Genomic DNA, 12,746 nt, shown 5'->3' on the forward strand with positions numbered 1-12,746 from the left:
AAGGCGAAACACACACGAAAAAAAACAACCAAGGGTGAGATATTGGTGCTGGTAAATCAGATCTTTGCTGTCCCGAAGAGTGGAATTTAATCACCGCACGGCCATCAGTTTGTTCTCTGGGGCGAGGAGAAAGAAATCGAGTCACCGAGTAGAAAATCAGCCATGTATCAGCATATAGGCGCACACGTGCGTGCAGGCGGTGCTCTGAAAGTCAATAGAGATGGATGGAAGGGAAGAACTAATTTCAAGCCTCTTGTCACACCCTGTAATCGGCCACCTCACTAGACAGACTATCTTTGATTAATTGGTTCGTTGCATTCCAATTTGCGCTTATTACACAAGAGGTGTGTGTGTGTGTGGAGTGCTTACTCGGCACAGTTATCCATTTTGTTTACCATCGAGATAGATACTTATTGTGATTCCTGTGCCTGTGAGTTACTTAATGATACATTTGGCTATGGAGCGCCATAGCAATTGGTTTAACGCAGTTTACCAATTCAGATGACGTCTTTGCAATCGTACCATGAGCTTAACCAATCGATTGCAAAGACGTCCACTGAATTGGTCCCGGAAAACTCCCACGATGCCCCTCAAATTAAATTGATTTGACATACATTGCGCTGGTGTAGTGAAGTAAAGCAGTCATAAGGATGCGTACAGGCAAAATCAGAATAGCTGCATACATTTTGTTTATGCCTCAACTAATCTCCACTAGTTGAGCAACTGAACGGCTTTTATAAAGGCTTGATGGGGATTTGTTGGCTGGAATGTCAAAACACACACACACACACACACACACACACACACACACACACACACACACACACACATCTGGCATGGTCTGGTTTCACCACATGGAACCAGTCCTCTGTGGGGAACTCACACATGTATCTATGCACACACAGAGGAACATACCAGGATGTCTTAAAGGACCATATCATTGAAACAATTAGTGGATTGATTGTTTGAAAATATTTAATAAAGTCAAAAAATAAATGACTTAATTTTACTGGTTCCAGCTTCTTAAATGGGATGTGGATTATATTTGCTGTTGTTCTTAGTCTGCTATGAAAATGATAATTATTTATTAAATATTTATTTATTTGGGAAACTGTAATGGGCGTTTTTCACATTATTTTTTTGGTTTACATTTTATAGACCAAACAATTACTTAAATAATCAACAAAATAAGTCAGGTTAACCAATAATGAAAATAATCATTAGTTCAAGCCTTACTTTGGTGTCCAGTTAAAAATGTTTCACGTAATGCTAAAATTATTAGTCAATTGGTTTGGGGATTGACAGAAACTTTCTTGTGTTTTTGTAATATATTGGGGGACCTAATGAAAATAATTCTGCTGGTGGACCACTGCCATGTTACTTTTAATGTCAAATTCCATTATGTAGAAAAAACTGATGTTCTTTTATTCTATAAATGGCATTCATAATTTTTACACGTAAAGAGGCCAGTCATGTATTGTATTAAACCAAAAGGTTAGACAGCAGACAGACATATTAAGCCTCTTTGCTTTTGTCCAGACTAAATGTTTCAGTAAGAGCATTTAAATGGACTTATGAAGAGCGCTATGACTGGACGAGCCGTCCTCTGTCTGTAAGAGAGATTTGGCTTGATTCAAGTAGTGGTTATTACACTTCTTCTCTAAATTAGAAGAAGGCATTAGTAGACTGCAACATGTGTGCTGTTTCTATTACCTCTTCCTCTTTTACTCTGGTTTCTTTTTTGTTTTTTTTTACTTGTCTTAGTGGGTGAGAGGAGTCTGAGAGTTGTATCAACACTTTTTTAAAATGTGTGACTAACAGAAAGTTGAATTATAAAATTTTTGTTCTCCTCTCTTATCATGGCTCCTAGACTTCAAAAGGATATGGTAGATGCCTACGGATATTGGGTTATATCATCTTCTTCAAACATGATCCCGTCTTCCTTAGAGCTACAACCATACCCTTCCCAAATTTAAGAGAATCTACTTTATCCAACTGGGGTGCGCGTCTGTCCGTTTTTTTGAGGGGTTAGTTTAGGTGTGTGTGTGTGTGTGTGTGTGTGTGTGTGTGTGTGTTATGACTAAACCCATCAGTTGCCATCTGGCCATGAGCAGGCTAATAATCTGGGCTTACAGCCGTCAGCGCAGTAAATGCTAGCCTGCTCTCGTCAGTCCACTCCACTGTATACAAGTTGGAAAGACAGAGCTGGCGATAAAAACTTAAAAAAGAAGGAGCGATGGAGGGACCAATAGGGTCCGGACCCGCATCCAACATGACCCAGATCTGGCTGGAATGACTGCACCAGGGGTGCCTGGCAAAGCTGTGGCATTAGCCATACCAATTATAGCCCCAACGGTGAACGATGAAGATCCTCGGCCGTGTCTCTACCTCACCACCTTAATCGAGCTCTTTATGCGGGACCAGTCGCCTGGCCAGGCCCTGTGCTCCCTCCTGGCCATGTGCTGGTTCCGGCCGTCCGGCCACGAGGCCGAGGAGAAGGACCTGTTCCTGGGCTCTGTGCTGCTCAGTTTGGGACGCTTCCTCAAAGACAAGCTAGCCCGCTTGGCTCGGGACATGGCTGCCTGCCTGTCCTGCCAAAGAGACGTCAAAGGGGACAAACAACCGGTAACTATAGGGATGATGTGTCCATGCTTGTGGGAGGTTTTCACTGAAGCAGCTGATACTATGAGTCATTACACTTCAGCTGCAAACTTTCACACAACTCCCACAACCTTCTGTGTGTATTTGGTAAAAATATCTCTATGGATGTGAATCTGGATTAGTTTTACAGTCAGAAAATTCATTAGCCTTTTATTTGCCTTTCATTAGCATTTTAGCCTTAATTTTAAAGAGCTCATGAAAAAAACAGTATCATGTGCAGTGTATATGAATTATTTGCTACATTTTAAGCCAAGCTAGAGGCGTATCTCTAGGGATGGCATTGTTGATTGGTCCGCTTCAGTCTAGACTGAAATATCTCAAACTATGGGATGAATTGCCATGAAACTTGGTACTTGATATACCCACGGTGCCCAGAGGATGAATCCTAATCACTTTGATGATCCCCTGAATTTTCCTTTTAGTGCCTTCATCAGGTCTTAATTTTAATTTGTCCAATACTTTGGTTAATGTAAATACCTGCAAAACAGACATTCCCATCAGCCTCATCTGTACTTTGTGTTTAGTGCCAAAATAGTTAGAATGCAAAACTAAACTGATTGTGAACATGGTAAACAGCAGCATGTTGGCATTGTCATTGTGATCATGTTAGCAGGTGGACTTCAGCATATAGTTAGGGTGTCGTGTACAGCGCTGTTGGCTGCAGACTCTTGTTTTCCTCTGTACTCAGGCCCATCCTGGTGATCTGAATTCAACTGTTAACTTTTAAGATTTATAGTGTAGGCAGATGGTAGTAAGGCAAAAGGTTGTGGTGTTAATTTCTCTATTGTCATTATTGCTATCCTTGATGTAATCTCAGCAGCATGGGCTGTATTAGAATTAATTGTATTGGTCTGACTAGCAGTTTTTACGGGCATGTATTCACTCTTAACGGTCACCTTGTGTGCCTAGTGGGTCTAGTATCTGTTAGTATCATGTCATCTTTGTCAGTTGTATGGTGTGGATAGTTCAGGGTGCTTTAGTTGCTTCTGAATTGCCCAGGTTGAGCTTTCAGGAAAGGGGAATGGGGGGCAGCGCAGGGATTGTCATTAGTTATTCCACAGACTTGTTTGTCATCAAGCCATGTTTAATGTTTGAACCAGCATTGTCACTTAACCTTTCATGTAGTTTTAGGCTTCTTGGTGGAGTAAGAATAGCATATAGTTCTAGCATTACTTTGCCTTTGTACTGGCAGTCATGCAGCGGAGTGGATCTGAATAGCCTAGGGGACTCAGTAGAATGGGTGCTTTAATCTGAAGCTGTCTCATTAATAAAGCACACTCCATTCCCAAAGTCCTCTGAGACTTGGCGGAATAATATTTGTTTTGGGATGAATAATAAAAGGCGTAAATGGTCTTGAGTGGAGCGCAACGGGACCAGCCCTTCCTCTCCCCTCCCCTCTACTCTGTTTGATTTATGAGGGTGCATCTTCTTTTATTGAGCTCTGAAAAGAGGATGGCATGATGGCACTATAGCCCACTAACATGGCAAATGAATCACTGGCCTGCCTACCGGGCTGTCTCTCTCTCTCTCTCTCTCTCTCTCTCTCTCTCTCTCTCTCTCTCTCTCTCTCTCTCTCTCTCTCATATGACAAGGCTGTTTTCCTGTTTTCTCAGACTGAGCTCTGAACAGAGCTGAGCTGTGTGTGTATTTTTGTGTGTGTTTTATACCCAACACTTGGACAAAACAAGTATTGGAATATGACACTAACGAGACTAAATAATATTCAGTGTTTGCATGTGCCAAAAAGGGGGCTAAAATCCTGCATGGTTAAGTGTGCGTGATTACAGCCAACAGTGATGATCATGAGCGTGGAGGCCTCAGTATGCTTCAAACAAAAAGTGCTTGTCAGGTTGTCTGACAGCGTCTGGAACGCCCATCATGCCTACTTTACACAACTGTTGTGTGGACGTATTTAAAAGAAGTTGGGATTGGAACTTTTCTTTTGTTGATTCTTACTTTCCATGTGTACAATCAAGTGCAAATACTCAGATGCCTTTTGGAGAAGAGTGTCCAAAAGTGTGCTCTATTGCCCATTTGTACAATTCATCGCGTTAAGGCAGGACAACTGACACCTTTATCATTCTTATTGGTAGATGGAGATTTGTGAACTAATATATTCCAATCAAAGATCGGGCCAACCTTCAACCTGAGCAGAGGTCTAATCAGCCAGAATAACTGAAAACACCTGTGTGGGTATTCAGAGGCTGTAAGGCGCAAACCATGCATCTCAACTGGGACCTTTGTTGCATGGCACTCTCTTTCTATCGCTCTTCTTGTTTCCTTCTCTCTAATAAAACCATAAAATGCCTAATACTTCTCACTGTCATCTCCCTGAATTTAGGAGGGTAGGTAGAGGAACTTTGACACTACATTGTATTCTTTTAGGATGGCACTCAAGAAAGTACCTTACCTGAAGCTTGTTTTACAGTTTTTTGTGGACAGAGACTTCATCTGTTTATTTATTCTGTGTAAAAAATACCCTGTGCAATGTGTGATACATCTCACGTTTTATTCTAGTGCGAGTCCATAGTTAACATTCCTGCCCTGTTACCCCCCCACTGGCTCAGAGCCTCCCATTTTTGAGTCAGCCATTCCTCTGTGTGTGGAGGTAACAAGCCAGAACAGTCTGCATTGTACTAATGCTATTGAAAGACTGGACACGGATACAGCCCCCGGCCTCTCCATTCAGCTCTCTGGAAGTTGCACCGAGGTCACATGGAGCCAAAACGGAAGGGAAGAACCAGAGGGAGAGGAAAGCAGAATGGGGATTTCTGGAGGCAAATGGACAGAGTGAAGTAGGATTGATGGTAGGATGTGAAAGTAGAGATGTAGACAGACCAGCACTGATGGAAAGAGATGGACAGTAAGAGAGGACACGGTTGCCAGGGAAAGAATTCCCCTCTATCTGCACAAGTGGCCAGACCGTCCGCTAGTGATTGATATGCAAAACACGCCGGGAGTGAGCACTTTTACTCTGCTTACGCTTGCAGAACGCCAGGGCGCAGGATCAATGGCTCGATCCCCCATCAAAGCCCACTTCGCCTCAGAGGCATAGGTGTACTCCATACTGAGGCTTCTGACCCGGGCCTAGCAGAGAGACAGCCAGTATTGGACACTAATTAGAGAGCAGGAAAGGAGGAGCAGGGTAAGAAATGTTGCAAGAGGGAATTGACTAACATATTAAAATCCGAGGTGGACAGAGCGAGAAGATAGATCTCCAAAACGGTCAAGCCAACTATTCAGTTTTGTCGCGGCTATTTTCTCTGGTTCAGCTAGGTTGTATAACCACACAGCATCTCTGGAGCCGACATGCCAGCATCCAGGGGAGGCAGGCTGCGTAGGAAGGGCTGCTCGCTGGCCCGAAGGACCCAGCGTCAGGCCACAGCGGCGTGGAGGCTGCTCTACAGACTGCTCTTCATGGTGAGCAGGGGATTGGATTAGGAAGTGAATATTTAGAGATTAATAATGTTTATGCTGTAATATTGGATGCACTTTTTGAAGGGGCCTCTTTGAAAGAGACTGTAGAAAGTCATTAGCGCTCAACTGTGTTTTAAGTATCCCTGACCCTGAAAGTGAGTGGGTCCAATAAAGTCTTTTTGGATCAATATTGATATAGATGTGGCTGCCATATATGTAAGCTTATCACTGTCAGTTGTTTGGCCTAGTTTGGAATGAAACTGTAAGTGTATTTATAGAAATGAGAAATTCTACTTGATGGGAAGAGTACAGCATTTTGTGATGAAACCCTTTTACTTTCACATCAAGGGGGATCTAGCAAGTAAGTTCGTGTGTGTATGGCAGTTGACTGAAAATGAAAAATGCCGCTGGACGCCGTCAGAAGGAAACCAAGTAGACAGAGACAAAATGACTCAACAGCCTCTCACTGCATTTTTTTTAACCTTTTTTAAAGGTTGACAAAGACCTCCTTTCTAAATTGACTTAAGGGCATACATGGCGAGACGAGGTAGAAACATGATCCAGAGCTGTCAGCTGTCAGAGAGACAACCTGAAATTCACAGCAGCGCTGTCGGATCCACTCGTCTTTCCTGGCGCTCCCAGGCTTTTCTCCCGCCTCCGCTGGCTCCCGTCCTCTGCTCTTAATTGGTTATTTGGGCTAGCTGTCAGGCTGTGTTGGTGGGATTGTTGTGAGGCTATCGCAATTCCTGAGTCATGACAGAGTGTAGCCCCCCTCCCTCCTCTCTGCTTTTCTTCTTTCTTTTCTGCCCACCTCTTCCTGTCATGCTCCAATGCAGGTATCTGCCATTCAGATGAAAATCTTACTTAGTCAGGAAGCTGTGTAAGAGGTGAAAGTGTTTCCATGTGCAGTGTTCTCCGCCATCGTGTGTGTGTGTGTGTGTGTGTGTGTGTGTGTGTGTGTGTGTGTGTGTGTGTGTGTGTGTGTGTGTGTGTGTGTGTGTGTGTGTGTGTGTGTGTGTGTGTGTGTGTGTGTGTGTGTGTGTGTGTGTGTGTGTGTGTGTGTGTGTGTGTGTGTGTGTGTGTGTGTGTGTGTGTGTGTGTGTGTGTGTGTGTGTGAAAACGAACTTGAGCCAATATCCTTTCAATGTGTGGGTGTGATGGGAATTAACTCAGCATTGTGGTGGCAGTGTGTGCTACCGGACATGCCTCCCCTTTCCTCTTGGTGCCTGTAGCCGAAATAAACTGCAGATATGACTGTTATCGGTCTCCACAAGGCCGCTCTCCCCCTGTCTTGAGCTACCTCGCTATTTGATGAATATTTTGCTCTGATATCCTTAACCTCTGTTAAGCAATCTCCCCCTGTCCCCCCGCCTGGCACAATATGGAGTTTTCCCAGAGTGTGTATCAGTGAATGAAGGCTGACTGGCGCTGTGTGGCAGCAGCAGCATCTGTGTCTGAAGTGTATTTTGTGGTCTTTAATGGGATAGTGTGTGTCAGCAGCTGTAGTTGCAGATGGCTGACATTCTTTGGTTCAATTCTTCCGAATGAGAGGTGCTTTATGTATAAACAGAATATATGTTTGCAAAAATGTTTTTTTCCCCCATCATCTCAGACGTTGAAGTTGATGATTTTTGGCAATCATCAGGCAAACTTTTTTTGCTAATTGGTAAATGTTGGCATGCTAACGCGCTAACCTGAAATAGTTAACATGGTAAAGATTAAACCTGCTAAACATCACCCTATTGTCCATTGTCACTGTGAGCTCATATCACCGTTGTGCCTCGTAGAGCTGCGAGCATGGCTGTAGACATATTTTGACCATTAATGGATGAGGATTACCGAGGATTACCCCCCCCTTCTGTCTCTCTCTTTTGTTTCTGTTTCAGTCTTTCACTTTTACACAGTCTATATTGCAGCATTGGAGGGCCGTCTCTAGAGTGACCATGCCATAACGAGCTGGCTGATGAGTTGCAGGCTTATTAATGGAATGGGAGTGAATGGGGGGCTATGGGTGGTAGCTCACACCCGTTTCAGAGATGAATGACTCAGACAATCTTTCACACACTGCTCGGGAACTGCGTACAAGTATGTATCGATGCCTGCAGTGTCAGAATGAGGGTGTATCGATTTTTGTGTGTTGCTGTTGAGCCTTTAATAGTGAGCTGCACTTGAATGCTTGCTCATGCGATACCACACACACACACACACACACACACACACACACACACACACACACACACACACACACACACAGGAAGGCGGAGAGTGCTGAGCAGCTGTTTTGCCTGCCGTGCTGTGTTGCTGTGCAGCCGAATGGAACCTGATATTACTGACACTAGTGTCTTGGCCACAAACTATAATTCTACATCATGTTATTCAATGGGAGGGCTGGTCATCATGAGGCTATTTTTTCACAAAAAAATGTATGGCTACAGTACTGTCTAGCAAAGCTTGGTACAGTTGATGAAGTAGTGCCTGAGGCCCCGTTTACACGAAGGGAAGACGCAGATATTATCCTGCGGTTTGGCCTCTCATTTACATGAAAACGATTATTTCTAAAGACTCCGGCCAAAGTGGAGATTTTTGGAAAACTTAGTTTGCACGTTTGCATGTAAACTGAGACAAACGGAGGTTTAGGCAGCTGAGAGCGAGAAAGAGGAAGTGATTGGTTGCTGCTGTTGCTATTTTCGGGATTCTGATTGGCTAACGTGGGCTTGAGCTTCTCATTACACCGCCACCTACAGGTCTAGCGTGCTCTTGGCTTTATTGACTATATATATACACACACCACACACACACACACACACACACACACACACACACACACGATTGTGTAAACGTTTACCACAGTGCTTGAAAAGAATATACCATACAGTGACAACCACAATGGAGAGGTTTTCCCCTCACTGCTTAATTTTTACATCCCAGGGACCAGAACAGAGAGGCTGATGATGGCTCATTTTCTGGCACAGTTGCTCAGACTACATATTCCTACCCGCCACAGGCAAGACTTCGCAGTGTGGTGCCAACGGCTGATGTTAATTTCCGACCCCAGGCAATACAGTCCAATATAAAGCGATGCAGATTAGCGGTTTCTGTTGAACACCTCTGTAATGGTATGATGCTGAATTTTTCACAGGGTTCCACCTATCAGAGACGTACAAAGCCAGCTGGAGTAAACTATACTTTTTGTGAATGAGCAGAGGTGTTTTTAGCTACATTTAGACTTTTATACCTGTTTGGAATGGGCTGATTGCTTGGCCTCTTGTATTGCTGCTTGTAGCTTTCTCCATAACCATTGTACTCCAAAATAACTTACAGAGGGACCCCAAAGCACAATATGCAACTAAATGTATACTACTGTCTTACTGTGTACTTGTACTAAAGAAGAAAAATGTTACTACTAAATTTGCATTGCAGATTTAGATTCTACTCGTAAAATATCACAAAAATGATGATAAATGATGCACTGAACTATCCAGCACGCTGATGCCTCTCTTTTTACTTGTGTTAAACATTTGCAGCAGAACTAATTCGCTTTTCCAAACAACCCTGTGTGTGTGTGTGTGTGTGTGTGTGTGTGTGTGTGTGTGTGTGTGTGTGTGTGTGTGTGTGTGTGTGTGTGTGTGTGTGTGTGTGTGTGTGTGTGTGTGTGTGTGTGTGTGTGTGTGTGTGTGTGTGTGTGTGTGTGTGTGTCCCTCTGTGCCTGATCGTGTGTCTCGCTGTAGACCAGCTGAGAAGTCAAGACAGCCCAAACAATGGACACCTCAAAAGGCATTAAACCGCTTATACCATGGTCACTTGCCAAATAACATATTTTTAAAACATTAGTTTATATTTTAATTTGTTTTACAATCGAAATCTAAAGTTTATTCAAACATTAACTCAGTTTCCCAGGTTATGCCTGACTGTTTGACTAATACCTGGAACAATCATTCCCATCCATCAGGTTCTTATGCAATACAAACGTTCACTCCACCAGGAAATAGGAAGGACCTTAAATACGACTTGCCTCCCTTGGCAACCGGAGATATTTATGTATCTATGCTAGCAAGATCCAAAGTCAATAACCTTGTGTACAGTTGTCGATCAGTAAAAATAATTTCACAGTATGTTGGCCAACAAGACAGGCTAGCTATCCAGCCATGTCATTGTCCCCAAAACAATATAACGACTTTTATGAACAATTTGATCCGCGATGTGTAACGTTACAGTCGGCTGCAGCGGCACAGCCTGAAGCAGCGAGCTGAACAGTGAACGGCATGTGAGATAACGTTATTCTCTGTGAAACTTAGTCCACAGGCCAGTATAACTTACTTCTTCAGCCTGTGTGTTTGCGCCACGCTGTAGTGTTTTCAGAAAACGCGTTGGAAATAACAAATCCACATTTCCTTTTTGATTTAATGTAGCGCATTTATTTAGAAAAGTAAACAAGACCGTTTCACCGGAACTCCTTTAGTAGGTGTCCTATAACACTTTTTTAATGACACCCTGCAGCCAATCAGAATAGAGTATTCACCCAGACCATGGTATAAAAGCTAATATGTGACCTCTTGGGATTTAAAAAAAAATGTTTTAATTGATTTGTGACACAAAGCTGCATAACTGTCTATTATGGATTTAGAAGAATAATGTAATGTGATACAATGCTATCTGTTGGGATATCCAGTCAGTCTTTCAGCTGCACTGTAAAGTCTTTGATGCAAAGCCAATTAGCATAGAATGCATAACTAAATCTCCATAACACTCTTAGTACACCCAAGAGAATCACTGGCCATGTATAGTATGGATGCATCATTATTTCATAAAGCTATGGAGCTGAAATCATTAATAGTGAATTGTTAAATAAGGGAAGTAAAAGACTTGTTTTTTCATTTTAATAGATCCTTGAGAACATGTTTCAGTGCAGATACATGCCTGTGGGTGCATGCATGTAATTCAGTTTCTTATAACAAGGGTGATGCTTATTTTATCCAGCTGGCTGTTATAATCCCTGAGCTGCCTAACCTAAATACATCTCTCTCTCTCTCTCTCTCTCTCTCTCTCTCTCTCTCTCTCTCTCTCTCTCTCTCTCTCTCTCTCTCTCCTACAGAGCGTGGACACAGTGTGCACTCTCTACCAGTCCTTCCAGGAAGGGATGAGCTCAGGCCCTGGGGGTTTGATGGACAACACCAAAGAACCTCCTGTGAGGCAGGGAGGGGAGTTACGCTCGGGTCCCACGCGAGAGGCCCCCCTGCTCAGACCTTGCCCCAAGCATATGAGTGCCACTGAGAGGCTACGCAAGGTCATCCAGGAGCTGGTGGACACAGAGAAGTCCTATGTCAAGGTGAGATCGCAAAGCTTTGACTGCTGTCGTATTAGAATTTCTTATTCAAACTCTATTTGAAACTCTATTTGAAATCTGTTCTATATATATATATATATATATATATATATATATATATATATATATATATATATATATATATATAAATAGAAAAATATTTTTCACAAAGTTAAAAAATGATATATTTCTTTTCTTTTTTTATACCAAGACTGACTGGACTACTATTATTTTTTAAGAATTCAACATTTTGGGAAATGGTGCTCTTTTGCCATTTGTTGAGAATGGTATGAATCTTATCATCTAACTCAATCAATTCTGTACGATGAATATGTTGCAGGAGCCAACAGTCGGATAGCTTACCTTAGTTTAGCTTAGCATAAATACTGAAACAGCTAGCCTGGCTCTGTCAGTAGAAAACAAAATCTGCCTATCAGCACCTCTAAAGCTCACCAATTAACTATTTTAAATTTTCTTATCCAAGTCTCAGCAAGTGAAATATGGTATGTGTATTTCCCAAAATACTGAATTTTTCCTTTTAATATAAGATATTATGCTTTGGCATGACATGGGACTAGAGAAGAAATGAAACCGAAACTGTTTCCTGTGTCACATTTAGAGCTCCTCCAACCCTCCTCCTTTTCTCGCCTTATTTATCTTCTTCCCGCCCAATCATATTGCTGCCATCTTTTTTTCCAATATGACCTTTTCCTCCCTGACATGCATTAAAGAGCCACATTCATGATCTTCTTGACTCTGCAACACTTGTCATGGCTTGCATTTCTTCCCTTTCTCCTTCATTTCTTCATTTTTCATTAAATCCCTTTTCTTGTGGACCCCTCCTCTTCAACTTGCTGTTGATTTGTAATTGAGTGAGGAGATTGTCTTTGATGCAGGCCTGCTCGCCCGTATCCATGCACCAGCAGCGACTGAGGTAGTTTGGGGAGGGGATGAGGAGGAGGAGGCCCATAAATCAACCTAATGAGAATATCTCCACTGAAACCAAGACAAGCTACAGCCACATTATAGTGGGGGGAGAGGAAGGGAGGTGGAGGGAGAAGATGGAGGAAAGAGGCTAAGGGACTGTGGGAAGAAGACAGTTGGAGGTTATAAAAGGAAAAATAAGTAGTAATCTAATGATGAAATTGATTTGACTTGACTGTTTGATTCATTGTCTTTGACCTTCCTCTCTATTTTTGTGCACAGGACTTGGCCTGTTTATTCGAGATCTACCTGAAACCCCTGCAGAATGAAACCTTCCTCACACTGGATGAGGTAGGTGGTGTGTGCGTGTGCGTGCATGTTATATTGTGTGAAGAATGGATAAACCTCATGAGAGCTGTAG

General features: G+C 42.7%; 1 protein-coding gene across 3 annotated transcripts in view; it reads left to right on the forward strand.

Moving 5' to 3' along the window:
* Window positions 1–12,746, forward strand: part of tiam2a (TIAM Rac1 associated GEF 2a) — a 78,584-nt gene that overhangs the window by 54,587 nt on the left and 11,251 nt on the right. For all 3 annotated transcript variants that reach the window (XM_028565463.1, XM_028565461.1, XM_028565462.1), the window contains exons 16-17: window positions 11,171–11,404; window positions 12,608–12,676. In XM_028565463.1, the coding sequence (XP_028421264.1) occupies window positions 11,171–11,404; window positions 12,608–12,676 (303 nt within the window). The remainder of the gene's footprint in view (window positions 1–11,170; window positions 11,405–12,607; window positions 12,677–12,746) is intronic.

The sequence above is a fragment of the Perca flavescens genome, chromosome 20 (genome assembly GCF_004354835.1).
Source record: "Perca flavescens isolate YP-PL-M2 chromosome 20, PFLA_1.0, whole genome shotgun sequence".
Classification (NCBI taxonomy): domain Eukaryota; kingdom Metazoa; phylum Chordata; class Actinopteri; order Perciformes; family Percidae; genus Perca; species Perca flavescens.